Raw genomic sequence first — 13,971 nt, 5'->3', positions numbered from 1 at the left:
TCCATCTCTCAAAAAGGAGAATAACCATTGTTTTGCTTCTCTTCCAGGTTGCTGTGAGGATTAAAGAATGAATAGGAAAATGCTTTGGGGAGTCTAAAATACCAAACAGATGTGCAAGAAGCAAGGCTGCCTGACCTAGCCCTGGGCTGGCAGAACTGCCACATTCTGCTGAATGTATTCTCTGAGTATCCCCATGGCTGGAGGGAGTTGGGGTGGGAAGAGAAAAGGGTGGTTCTCTCCCCCTGAGGTACTGCATGTAGGTGATACTGAAGGGAGCTCAGAGACCACCCCAAGTTACCCGTAGTACACATCCTTCAAGTTACTGCTATACCTTTCCTAAAGCCTTTTGGGGCCCAGAGGCACAGGGCTTGCAGGACCTAGTTGTGGGTTCTCAGTTGCTCCCTTAGCTCCCTGGCACAGCCAGCCTGCAGAGGAGTGGCTGGCCTGGTGCCAGAAGAAGGCCGGGGCTCAGGCCCGGTGGCTCAGTGGTACTCACCGGTGGGGCTCCGGGCTGTCAAAGATCCTACGGAAGTCATCCAGGTGAATAACAAAGTCCTCTGCCAAGGTGGAGAACTTGGGAAGGTTGGTGAGGGCCAGTATGTCCCGCCATGCCCTGTCTGAGAGCCAGTCCACCGCCGGGTTCTCAATGACATCCTTAATAGAGCCCCCTGAGAGAAGATAACGCCACTCCCCCTAGGGGTGAGAGCAAGCCAGCATTAGGGGCCCATCGCCCGACGCCTCTTCTTCCCACCATCACATGGCTGTGGGCTTTTTGTAGCACTCTACTAACCAGTCTCCCTTCCTCCTAGAAATTCCTCCAGTGAGACTTAGGATCACAACAAACAGAGCTAAAGAGAACCTTAAAGTCAACCCCCCAACTCTTACAGAGGAGAGACACAAGGCCTGGGAGAAGAGACATGAATTGCCCATGGTCAGCTAAGTGGAGTGGAAGGGCAAGGTTTTGAACCCAGGTCTTTTGATGTCAAGTTCAAGAGTCTTTCACTACCCCACACTGCCCCTGGGGTCACCTTTCTCTCTAATCCATTCTGTACAGTGAAGAAAGTAAAAACTCTCCCTTTGTTTCAACATTCAAGGTCCTCCAAGCCCTGTCCTCAGCCTACCATCTTGGTACAGACAAAAACCACACTTTCCCCTAAAATTTGGTTCAAATAATACTTGAGTGCAGCCATAATGACTCCATTTTGTGTGCTTATGCTTCAGTGGTGGCTTAGTGCAGTGAGGGCCAAGTCACCTCTGGTCTGATTTTTTTTACAGCACCAAGTTAACAAGAGTGTTTACATTTTAAAATACTTTAAAAAAAACTTTATTTAAACACAACTAAGAAAGAACCAAGAATGGCTTTTTCTATTTTAAGATATAACCTTAAGTACACCTTTATTTAAAATAAATCTCTTTCTCAGTTGTACTTAAATAAAGTTGAATTTAAAAACATAAAAACTGTTCTTAGCTTGGGAGGCCAAATCAAAACAGGCAAGGAACCAGATTTGTCCTGGAAGCCCTAATCTGAGTCTGCCAACCCCTGGAGTAGCGCACCAAGAGCAAGCCCAGGAATCAGGAAGCTGGGCTTGGATTCATGCCCCTGTCACTCACCGGCTGTGTGGCCATAGGCAAACCACTCAGACTTGCCACATCTGAGGCAGGTGAGTCTGAGAAAGACATGCTTCTGATCTACATCAGGTGAGTGGGATTTCCCCACTAGAAATTCTCTACACTAATGTAATCACAGTTCTGGACTAGATCAGACCTGAATATTTTTCAGAATACGTTTATCTGGGAGAAACAGTTCTGTGTAGTGGATAGAGAGCTGGTGTTGGTCACAGGAAGACCTGAGTTGAAGTCTTGTCTCTGACACATATACTCTTTGGGTCCCTGGGCAAGTCACTTAACTAGAGCATGCACAGCCACTCTCTGGGCCAGGGCTTCTTAAACTTTTTCCACTTAGGACCCCTTTTTATGTTTTGGCAGTATTCTTTGGCGTTTCATGGCCTGAGGGCATGCACAGAGCAAAGTGCACATGCTGTGTGTTTAGAACCAAGGCTGCAGTGAAGTGGCATAATGCTAGAAACACCTCAGATTCATTATAGGTTTGATTTTTAATTAACTTTTGGTCACTGCACATTCAGAAACCTTTTACTGTTGCCAAATTTGTCATGACCCCATGCATTTTAAGAAGTATTGCATCTAGACCACTCTTTAAGACTGCAAGGTGCAGCATCTAGACCACTCTTTAAGACTGCAAGGTGCAGAGAAGGAGCCAGGTTGTAATGGAAGGAATTTCCCCACCTGGGAGCTCCCACCACCAGTGAAATCACCCTTCCCCTTATCTATTTTCAAAGATATTAAATAGTGATGGGGTGCTTGTGCTTGGACCCTAATACCCTAATTCTAACAGCCTCTGCTTGGGTACCTGTGCCTGAACCCCAATTCCAAAACCACATTCAGTTCTAAAATCACATCTCTCCCTAGCCTCAAAATACTGTCTCTAGCTCAAGGGCAGCATGCCCCAGCAACACACTTATCTCTGCTCCTTTCACAGTAGGCAGCTGTGACTGACTCCCTGTGTACTGATAATTGGCTGTTCACTGGGTCATGACCATATTCACTACTTAGTGACCTTACTGATATGTATCCTAGATATAGTCAAATGTATACTCTCTTACATTTACTTTGTCTAACATTTGATGAAAGCCACCTAGATATGCCTAGTCAGCCCTGACCTCTAGTTAACTTAGTGACAGTTCACAATCAAAACCATACCCCCTAGTAGCCCTGCCTTGGGCTATTTCCTAGTGAATTCTGGGTAATACTCCTGCATAGTAGATGCAAAAGTGCATGTTCCTTTAAGAACTGACCACCCCTTAACTACTCCCTAATTGCACCCCAAAACATCTAATTGACATGTTTCACCCCTAAATCTCATATTTAAGCTTTCCCTGCACCCCTCTAAGGTTTCAGCTTCCCTAAAAACTCTTGCCCTCTGTAAAGCATAATAAATCTTTGCCACCTTGACTTAAAGAATGCTTGAGATCATGAATTCATTCCAGACGGCCCGACTCTCTCCAGTACTCGGGTCTTTGAGAGGCAGTCCCCCTCAATTGGGAACTCCAGTCCTGGGAACTTTAGTTTTGGGATTCCTGAATCCCTGGTTTTTCCCCCCTCAACAATAGCACTTAATTCACATAATCAGGTAGTCTGTGTCAGCTCTTCATGTCTACCTCCCCAACTAGACCATAAACCCCTTGGGACCAGGGACCGGCTTTTGTATTATAGGAGTTGGAACTAACAGGGATCTCAGATTGCAGGCTACCTCAGGTCATCTCCACTCCACTTTGGTTGCACACAGGGACCTGTCCCTCCCCTGGTCTTGTCACTGCCCACAAGTGGTCCACTTCAACAAGCATTACGAGGCTTTCATGGCCACAGCTCAACTCCCAGGCCCTTTAGTTGACCCAGAAGGCTGGAGCGACAGATGGGAAGGAGAGAGGTGGGAACAGAAAGTGAGGATGTGATGGGGCTAGGCTGGCCTCTGATTGATCCCTCACTCACTAGGTCAATCTTCCCTTCATTCATCATGATCCGTACACATAGGAGAAAGGCAAACATGAGCTTGTGTTTCTCAAAGAGGCTGCGGCAGACATTACTGTAGAGGCTGAAGGTCAAGTACTGGTTGATGTTTGAAATCCGCTTTTTCAAGGTGTCTGCACAGGACACACCCCAGGAGGGGTGAGTACAAGTGAACTGCAGGCCCCTCGCCAGGCCAGGCCAGCACCCCCACCTCCTTCCTTGATCCAGCCTCCCCAGTGTCTGCTGGGCAAGGGAGATCAGGGTAGGATCCTGTAGGACTCTCCTGAGGTAGGCAAGGGACTAAATACTTGGGTGTTTCTGAGTTACCTGAGGGCAGATGCAGGCAACCCCATCCCACCTCCTCAAGGGCAGGGGAGGGCTAGGGTTAGGGAATCAGGGCCTCCCACCTGATCCCAAGAGTGATAGCTGAGCTCTGAAGCTCAGGAGGACAACCAGGGGGCAGAGCCCAGGAGGTACCTGCCCTCTCTGAGTTGGAGATGCCAGAGAGGAAGATGTTGAGGAACCACTCCAAGGAGTACTGGTACATGGGGTCCACGTTGGAAAGGTCAGATACACAGAAGAAGAGGATCTGAGTGCGGACAGCCACTGGGACATATTCCATGCGGGTGAGGTCAATGTCCTTCTCTGTCTGCTCGGCAATCCTCACCTTGGCCTGGCTCAGGCAAAGGAAGAAGAGATGAGCTCAGACCTGGCTCCAGAACTCATATGTATGGCAGCTGGGGGAGGGGGAGCAGAGGAAGGGAATGGGCACAGACACCAACCTGGATTTCCCCAGCCTTCATCTTAGAAGCTTCCAGAACCTTTATGAGTTCCTCGTCATCAACAGGGTTCCCCTCTGAGGAGCTAAGCCGGTAGAGGATCTGGTCCTCAATGTCCTTCAGCTCCTGCCTCATCTTTGCATTGCTCACAATCAGCTGGTTCTTGGCATCCTCTAGGTCAGGCCGTTCCTCAGCTACCACCTGGCCCAGGAGCTGATCCTCCAGGCCACTGCAGAGAAGGACCAGACTTGTAAGAGTGGGTCTTTCCTCACCCCTGGCAGCCAAGGCTTGGGCCATGTCAAACCTCATCAGAGACCCATCTGTCTCATGGGCCCTAAATAACTTCTAATCAAATAACTGGTCGTTTCTGCTACTCAGCATGTGACCAGCCTGGGCCAGGACTGCAGGAGGCAAAGAGAATAAGAAACAGTTTCTGCATTTGGGGGGCCCAGGCCCCTAGCTAGAGGAACAAGACCTACTCATATGAAACGATGAGCAACAATATAAACAGCGCACTCATGACTGTTGAGCTTTCGTGCCCCAGACCCTAAAGGCAATGGGGCCAGGGAAGCCTTCCTAGTGGACGTGGCTCATGGTCTGGCAATGGGAAAGGAGGGGGTTGAGACTAGTCAGAAAGGAGAGAAGAGGGTACCCCTAATGAGGGGAACAGAGGCAAAGCACCAGGATTGGACCGAACATACCATATACCTGAAACACTTGAGATTTTGGCCTGGCTGTTACATGCTAGAGAGTAGAGGGGAATAAGCTTGCCAAAGTAGGGATGGAGTTAGGCTGAGGAGAGCCTTGAGCTAAGGTGTTTGAAAATTATTCTGTTGTTAGCCACTGCAGCTGTCTGAGAGGACAGGCGTGATGGAGTGGAGTGGGGCCTCCACTGGAGGCAGGGAAAGCAAAGAGAAGGAAGCTTTTATACTAAGGGGTGAGGGCCTAAGTGAGGGTGATATTAGAAACAACAGCTGGCATGTAGAGAAACTTGACGGTTTATCTCCCTGGGCCACATACATGCTAAGGGAGAGGGCCAACTGAGCCTGATGAAGCACAGATTACTAGGTGACAGCCTGCTTGGCAAGAGTGATGACAGACAAGGAGGGTAGGTATCTCCCAAGTTGGGACACCCCCACCCACGGAGCACGAGTGGCACTTTTAATGCTTTTTATAAACACAGGTATTTTTTAACACACACACGCGCACACACACACACACACACACACACAAATGGGAGCTGGATTTTCTGGTAGATCAGGCTGATCATATCAAAGGGAAAGCACAAAGCTTCCCCTGTGGGGCAGAAACCCCATGGAGGTGTGATTTCTAAACCTGACAGAAGGGACCCACACACCTCGTCCAGGTTCTGCCCCGGGGGATGCAGGGCTGCTGGGATCAGAGACCAGACACTGGCACACTCAGCACCCAGGCCTGGAGGTCTGACCAAACGGCCAAGGACAGTGCCCAGGAGAAAGAAAGGAAGCCAGGGAGAGGACTGGCCCTAGAGAGTTTCTCCTTCCGCAGCTCCATGAGATGAAGGCTCCGCAGGCTCCCTGCTGCTCACCTGGGCGAGAGGGTGAAATTGATGAGTGTGAGCTTGGTAGAGATCTCAGGCGTGTAGTGGGGATTGGGCAACTTGGTGGTGATGTACATCCTGAAGTCTTCGTGATAAGGGATGACACTGTCCCCAAGCTTCAGAACAAGGTTGCCCTGCTGCCTGTATGTCTGAGACAGAAAAGGGGGTGGGGATAGAGAGGATCCAATTAGAAGATGGAGGGAGATGACAGACTCTGCCTCATGGATTCATCCCTGGCTGAGGGCAGGGCTCTGGGACTCTGCCATGTCAGGGGAAGTGAAAGGTCATTACTAGAAGCGCTCTCAAACTAGCTAGGTCCCCCGCCTACACACACACACACACACACACACACACACACACACACACACACCCCTCAAGCTCCCCCCCCCCAATGGTTCTGCATCGGATCCTTTCTTCTGTTTACCCCACCCCTCCCCAGGACACAGCTGCTCAGATTTTCCCTTCTGCATGAGCCTGTCCCAATCCCTCCAGCTCCTGGTGCCTTCCCGTACCAGATTATCTTGTGCACCATGGGATTTACATACTGTCTCTCCCATCAGAATAGAAGTTCCTTGTGGACAGGGCCTGTTTTTTGCCTGTGCTTTACACCCCCAGTGCTGAGCCCTTTTGTGAGTGCTTATGAACTAAGCAGCCTACCTGATGGAGAACTGGAGCCAACGTGTTACCTGCTTCAGGAGCACAGGTTCCAGAGCTGGGTCGAGCTCTTCCCCGACATTCTCCAACAGACATGGCTTTCCAAAACGGATGGCATTTTCCAGGCTGCGCAGGAAGTCCCGGTCACTCAGCTTAAATACATCCAAACCATTATCCTTTTCCTGAGACACAAGAGGGAAGTTCAAGCCAAAGAACGGCCTTGAATGTGACTGTGACGTAGGGGGAAGTGCCAGCCTGGGGTGAGCAGTCCCCTTTCCTCTGGTCTGGCCTCTTTGATGGAGGAGAATTTCATCCAATAAACGTTTCTCAAGCTTTTAAGAGGCACACAGGAGGGAGCACACTGATGCAAGAAAAGACTCCTGTTTCTAGAATGCTGAGGGCTGCAAAGACTTCTGGGGAGAAGGAAAGGAGGAGGAGGCCCAAGAATCACCAGCTCAGGAGAGAACTATGTGCGATTTGAATTGTATAAATGTAAGCGCACAGAGGGCTGGCTTAAAGGACAGGAAGTCCTGGGTTCAAGTCCTGCCTGGAAGCTATGTGACCCAGGGCAAGTCACTTCACCTTGGGGCTCTAGGTAACTTCCTGAGACTAGAAGTGGTAGAGAAGGTGCTGACCTGCATTGGTGGAGCGAGTTTCCTCACCTGGGAATTCTCTATACCACTGAAATCACTCTCCCTGTCCCTACCCACAGGGCAAAAGACATGGAGATGAAAAAAGTCTGCCCCTGCCTTTGAAGAGCTTACACTCCAACGCTGAGGATAAGCTGTGTACTCAAGGAGCTAATCTAGGAGAGCCTGAGGCCAGTGCCAATGGGATGTCCAGACAAACGTGAGAGGGTTGACAGCAGTTGAGTTACCGCCCTTCAAATTAGCAGGGAAGTCCCAAATCCTCATTAGCCCCATGAACTATCTGCATGACAGTCCCATATTCACATGTCACCTTTCCCCCAGACTCAGTTTCCTTCAGCTTTCCCACCAGAGACAGGGCCACTGTGTCCAGCTTCCAAGAATTCCTAACTCTCCTTTTTGCTGATGTCCTGTGCAAGGCCAGCTAAGAGGAATTCAACCTTGAAACTGTAATAAAGTCTCAGGTCACATGATCACAGCCTTGGCTATGCTCCTCCAGCCTCGAGGAACCAACCTCAGTGAAAAAAAAGCCATCTATGATTTTCAGAGGAAGCAAGCCAAGCTATCAATGGCCAAACCAAAAAAGAAAAAATGCTCTCAATCACTAATCATTAGAGAAATGCTAATTAGAATCACTCTAAGGTACCACCTCATAGCCATCAAATTGGCGAAGTTCAGAAAAAAGGAAAATGACAAATGCTGGAGGGGCTTTGGAGAAATAGGTACATTAATACACTGTTGGTAGAACTGTGAACTGGTCCAGTCATTCTGGAAAGCAATCTAGAAGTATGCCAAAAAAAAAAAAAAAAGCCTTTAAACTGTGCATACTCTTTGACCCAGTGACCTCACTACTAGGTCTATACCCCAAAAAGATCAAAGGAAGAGAAAAAGGGCCCATATGCACTAAAATATTTATAGTAGCTTTTTTCATGGTGGTAAAGAATTGGAAACTAAAGGGATGCCCATCAACTGGAGAATGGCTGAACAAGTTATGATATATGACTGTGAGGGAATACTATGGTGCTATAAAAAATTAAGGGAATGGTTTCAGAGAAACATGGGAAGACTTATATGAACTGATGCAAAGTGAAGTGAGCAGAATCAGGAGAACAAATTGATCGACACACTGACCAACCACAATTTCAGATGGCTCATAATGAAACGTGCTAATCTACCTCCTCATACAGAAGTGATAGACTCAGTACAGACTGAAACGTATTTTTTTTACATGACCAAGGTAGGAATTTGTTTCATTTGGTGATATATGTTTGTAACAGATTTTATTTTTCTCTTTTTACTAATGGGGGTGGGGGTAGGGATGGGGATGGGGATGGGGGAATTGGGCAGGAGTCAATGTGGAGTTCAAAATAAAGAGAGAAGAGAATAGAATAGTTAAGCTAAGAGAACAGGGTGCTCCCTAGAAGGCTGTCCTTCTCCTTTGTCTCTAAGTGACAGGAACTGGGCCTTACTTACCAGGTTCTTGATCCACTTGTTGGCCTGTCCTTGAGGGTCAATGAAATGGGTCCAGCGCTGAGAATATTGTGTGATGACACCATTCTCCACAGACAGGGTGTCATTGGGGAGGCCTGCAATCTGGGAGCAAGATCAGCTTGGTGTCTGTGACTTTGCTACACTGGGCAATCCCCAGCCACCAAACCCTGCACAAGACCATGTAGCTGCTCATGACCCTTCCCAGACTGGTCTCCCAAATACCCTGCAGGGTCCTGTAGGAAAAGCATGTCTCTGTGCCCATGTGATCATAGACACATACATGTTTGTATGTGATCACAATTCAATCACTCCTCTGCTCAAAATGTGCTTATGGCACCCACTGCAGGCTGCCCAGCCTTGTATGGAAGGCATCTCTAGCTGGGCCAGCCCTCAGGGTGCTGCAGGGTCCATTCTGGCCATACCTGCCACGACCGAATCTTCACTGGATTCCCCAGTGTCCCAATCAGGGTTGGTTCCTTAGTGTGTGGCACCTCAAATCTTGAGAGCTGCTCTAACCACAGTTCACACAGTGATATTCGGTACTGCCCCTGCCAAGAGACAGAGACTTCAGACCTGCACCCATGTGACAGGACTGGAGCAACGATACCTAGCATTCTTCATGGAATAATGCCCAGGGGCTCAACAGAGAATTCTCTAGGGGTGATGATTTAAATATGCTCCTAACAGCAACCCAGGAAGGCTCAACCTTCCAGTATCTTTCTGTGAGACCTAAGAGAGGGGCTCATCCAAGAGAGCTTGCTAAGATCTTGCTCGGAGGTAGAGGAACTGCAAAGGGTCATGTTTACCCTGAGTCCAAAAGAGTGAGGGGGATTCAGTGTCCTTGAAAGGCCAGGACAATATCTGTCACAGGTTTAGAGCCCACCAGAGCTGGGGATGTCTGATGACCCTGGAGTCATCTGGGATTCCCACTCATGGTCCATCCTTGCAGGCAGCAAGGCTTGGAGTGGTGGATAGCATTCTAATCGGCTGATCCTCCACACTGTGGGAGATCAGACACAGATAAATGGTAGTGACCTCAAACAACACCACTTACTCAGTGATCCAGGTAAGACTGGAAGGCAGAACAGGCTGGGGATTGGTTTGATATCTGGAAAACTACTTGAAGCACACTTAAAGGTTGTCTCTTCCTAGAATGTCTCAAAGAGGTTATTCTCTCTCTGTCATACATCAGCAGGCGGGGTGGGCAAGGGCCTGGGTCAGGTCTGGGTTGTGTTTTAGTTAGATAGCTTGCAAGAGTCAGGCCTGGGATGCGGAAGATGGTCTGAGCAGAGGCTAGTTTCCTGGTCTTCCTTACCGTGAAGGGACCAAGGTAGGCCACAAAGCCAGCTGCCATCAGGATGTCACCATAGATATTGTTAATCAGGTAATCCAGATTTGTAACCGTCTCTTGCCAGCGCACCTTTTCATCAGCCAGTCCATTGATCAGCTGGGGGAAAGGAGGCCAAGTGGGTTACATACAAGATCGTGATGTTATGTCCTAGAGTGCAGGGCACTGCTCCTCATTCTCCACAGGCTGCCCTGAAGATCTCCACTGGGCAAATGCCTTGATGCCCCTTAGGAAAGATGACTGCTCTCTCTGCCACCACTGCACATGGGCCCCTGAGAATAAAGGGGGCGGAACTTTGCTACAGGGACAGACCAACAGCTGACAGAGGGTACAGGAAGGGCATGGGTAGGATAAATCTAGTTTGAAGGCAGATTAGAACTAGGAGCTGAGTGAAAGTGAGGCCAGTAAGGTATGGCAAGATAGTGAACTAAAACTAAGGCCAAAACTAAGCCCTGCTTCCTACAGTCACCAAAAAAATGCATCAAATAAAATAAAGCAACAAACAAAAGAAGGGAAAAGGAATGAAATATAAGAAAACTAAGAGAAAACGGGGAAAAAAGAGTAATCCAAAGAGGGCTAATTAATAAATACAATGAGGCAAAGAAATTAAGAAGTATCCAGAAGGAAAGAATATTGTACCTGGGGCTGAGTAGGGTAGAAAAGAAGGAAAACTACATATGGAGTAGGAGTAACAGCAACTAGGGCTGGGCTAATTTGGGGGGAAGGGCAGCTGCTCCCAATCAAGTCTCACAGGACAACGGCCCACAAGGAACCAATGCCCAGGTCCACATCCTCTTCTCATCACAAGTATTTCAAGGGGAGACTGGGGGGCGGGGCGGGGGGCAGTGTTCTGCCTGCCTAAAGGAATGCTGTTTTCTCTCTGAATATCCTTTCCAGGGTATGGCTAAATGATTCTCCTTTTGTTGACCATTTAATGGTCTACAAAGGTCTCATTTTGTTCTAGCCCCAAACCTGAATAATGGCCTGGCCCATGACCATCCTCTCCAGTCTGGGCTCCCTAAAGCTGTCCTGAGGCTCATGAGGTGATGAGGACAGGATGTAGCCCCTTACCTTGTCAGCACGGCCCATCCTTTGCTCACACAGCTCACACTTCATCTCCAGCTCTTCCTTCTTGGCAATGCAGTCTCGGTACTTGGTCTGGAGGGTGAAGATGCCATCCTCCACTTCTCGAAGCTGACTTTTTGCAATATCCAGGACCTTCTGAGTCGCGTCCAGGTCTTCCTGGGCCTCACGCAGGGCTTGCTGAGGGGGAGCAGAGTGAAATGGAGTAAATCTGAGCGTGTATGACCTTTGCTAACAGCCAGGAAAAATCAGAAGAAAGAACCCTGGGCTGGGAATCAGGAAATCTGGGTTCTTGTGCCTGTGCTGGCACGGGTTAGCTGTGTGACCTTGGGCAAATGTCCCCCCTTCTGGCTCTCAGTTTCACAAGCTGTACAAAGAAAGGGTTGGCCTGGACAATCAAAAAGGACCCCTTTCAACTATGCTGTTTTAAGCTTCTCTGAAACAGCACCAGCTGGGAGAACAAGGAGGGTTTGGAGAGGCTGGCCACATGGGCTGGACAGCCCTTTCCACTCACAGATGGCCACCATCTACAAGTTCTGTTCTCTATCTTCCCTTTCCCCTGCTCACCCTCTTTGGCTCCACAGCCTTAGCCACAAAGTGGTATTTGTGCATGGCTCGCACCCACTGGCAGATAGACGTGCATGCCTTGGACACTTTGGCAATGGCTGCGGGCTGAAATTCATCATTGTCAATGTAGGGCTGGATGGCTTTAATCACAGAGTCAGCAATGTTGTCCTGAAATCAGAGGGCATGGGGATAAGGATCAGCAAGTGAACCAAAGAGAAGAACCTAGAAGAAGATTTTGGAAGAAAGCTCTTGGTTCTGGTAACCTCATGGAGCTTGGGGCTGACTGGGCAGTGGTCCCTGCCTCACCCCCAGCTCTTTCTCTTTCTTGGACTATCTGTTAGAAGGGGACCTAGGAGGTTTATGCACATGTGCATGGTGGTTAGGGATAGATACCCTGAGTAAAGGAATACGGATTGAGGTTAGTAATGGGAGATATTTATCTTTGGCTTAAAGCTCTGACCTGTCAAGTCAGAAGTGATGACAGCCTTCTTAGTGATGTGACTCTCACCCAGTACGTCTAGGCTCTTTCCCTCAAAATTACTACTACCTTCAATTATTTTTCTCTTGCTCTGCCATTCACATTTTTAAATTTTCAATCGTGGATATCGGTTTATCCAGGAAAAAGAGGAAATTTACAGATAACATAGTATACAAGGAGCAGTAGTACTGAAAAGTTGGTCGGCCATTCAGGACTGGCCTCAGGAAGAAGAGAAAGGCTCTTGTGATGTTCTGTTGACAGAAACAGAAGCAGATGAATGTTAACCTGATATGAACAACCAGAGATGCCTCAAAGTCATACAAGCTGCTTCAAGGAGTAGTGAGTTTCCCGTTCTAGAAAGTCCTCAAGCAGAGACAGAATGACTTCTTGCAGGAGATATCGTATGTTTAGATGTTACTTGGACTTCATGACCTCCACTGGGCTTCCCTCTAGTTCTGGGGCTTCACCTCACTATCAGGTTTGGAAGATCTGTACCACAGCTCAATAATAGTTATCATAATAGCTAATATTTGTATAGTGCCTACTGCGGGCCTGGCACCGTACTGTGTGCTTCACAATCATTAACTCACTTGATCCTCACAACAGCCCCAGGAAGTAGGTGCTATTATTATCCCCATTTTACAGATGAGAAAACTAAGATAAGCAGAGGTTAAGCTACTAGCCCAGGGTCATACAGCTGGCCTCTGTCTGATCTCAGGTCTCTCTGGCTCTAGGCCTAGCACCCTATCCGCTGTGCCACCTAGCATCTGCAGTGCCTTAGCATAGTGCCTGACACATAGTAGGCTCCTAATAAATGCTAGCTGACTGACCGTTAGCCAGTTGTTGATGGTCACCAAGACCTAGTCAGGCTAGGAAGCCATTCACAAATTCGTAACCTGTGAAAAGATGAATACTCTCCCATCATCAATTTCACCCTAGGCATTCACAAAGATCTTCTCATTCTTCCAAACTCTCCCAACAAAAGACCTGTTTCTGTAATCTTCACTTGCCATGTCGTACTGAGAACAACGGTCTGCAGACTATACCTGGGAGACTGCTCAATACAGGCGTCCCTCCTTACACAGAATAAACTAGTCCCTACGACATGAATTTTAACTAATCAAGTCCTCTTTTCTCATTATACAGAAAAGGTTGGGGAGGGGACCTGGAACCATGTCACAAGGAACAGCTGAAGAAACTGGGAATGTTTAACATGGAGAAAAGGAGATTAGATCATTGTCTTCAAAAAACTAAAAGGATGTTGAGTGGGAAAAGGGATTAGATTTGTTCTGCTTAGCCCCAGAAAATAGAACTGGGACCAATGAGTATGGGACAGGTACATAGCAGCAGATTTCAGCTCCACAGGAAGGAGCACTTTGGATCCATCAAAGCATTTTTAAAAATTTAATATTTAATTTTCCCCCAATTACATATGAAAACAAGTTTTAACATTTTGGGGTTTCAGTTTTAATTCTCTCCCTCCCTTTCTTCCCCACTCACACCCCCCCAAAATGAAAAGTCAAGCAATTTAATATAGGTTATAATGTGGAAACATGCAAAACATATTTCCATGTTAGTCATGTTGTGAGAGAAAACACAGACAAAAAAACCAAGAAAAATAAAGGAAAAGTGTGCTTTGATCTGTGTTCAGACTCCATCAGTTCCTTCTATGGAGATGGATAGCATTTTTCATCATAAGTCCTTCAGAATTGTCTTGGATCATTGCATTGCTGAGAATAGTGAAGTTATTCACATTATAC

The 13,971-nt window shown here is 47.8% G+C and overlaps 1 protein-coding gene across 1 annotated transcript in view; it reads right to left on the bottom strand.

The window, feature by feature from the left end:
* Positions 1-13,971, bottom strand: part of DNAH1 (dynein axonemal heavy chain 1) — a 162,426-nt gene that overhangs the window by 8,710 nt on the left and 139,745 nt on the right. Inside the window, exons 56-66 of the mRNA XM_036738850.1 lie at positions 11,734-11,901; positions 11,155-11,346; positions 10,051-10,182; positions 9,158-9,283; positions 8,718-8,837; positions 6,630-6,779; positions 5,932-6,092; positions 4,368-4,593; positions 4,063-4,258; positions 3,568-3,719; positions 497-693 (exon numbers count right to left, since the gene is read on the bottom strand). Of these exons, the coding sequence (XP_036594745.1) occupies positions 497-693; positions 3,568-3,719; positions 4,063-4,258; positions 4,368-4,593; positions 5,932-6,092; positions 6,630-6,779; positions 8,718-8,837; positions 9,158-9,283; positions 10,051-10,182; positions 11,155-11,346; positions 11,734-11,901 (1,820 nt within the window). The remainder of the gene's footprint in view (positions 1-496; positions 694-3,567; positions 3,720-4,062; positions 4,259-4,367; positions 4,594-5,931; positions 6,093-6,629; positions 6,780-8,717; positions 8,838-9,157; positions 9,284-10,050; positions 10,183-11,154; positions 11,347-11,733; positions 11,902-13,971) is intronic.

This window comes from Trichosurus vulpecula, chromosome 9 (genome assembly GCF_011100635.1).
Source record: "Trichosurus vulpecula isolate mTriVul1 chromosome 9, mTriVul1.pri, whole genome shotgun sequence".
Classification (NCBI taxonomy): domain Eukaryota; kingdom Metazoa; phylum Chordata; class Mammalia; order Diprotodontia; family Phalangeridae; genus Trichosurus; species Trichosurus vulpecula.
This window is presented reverse-complemented; position numbering and strand designations above follow the sequence as displayed.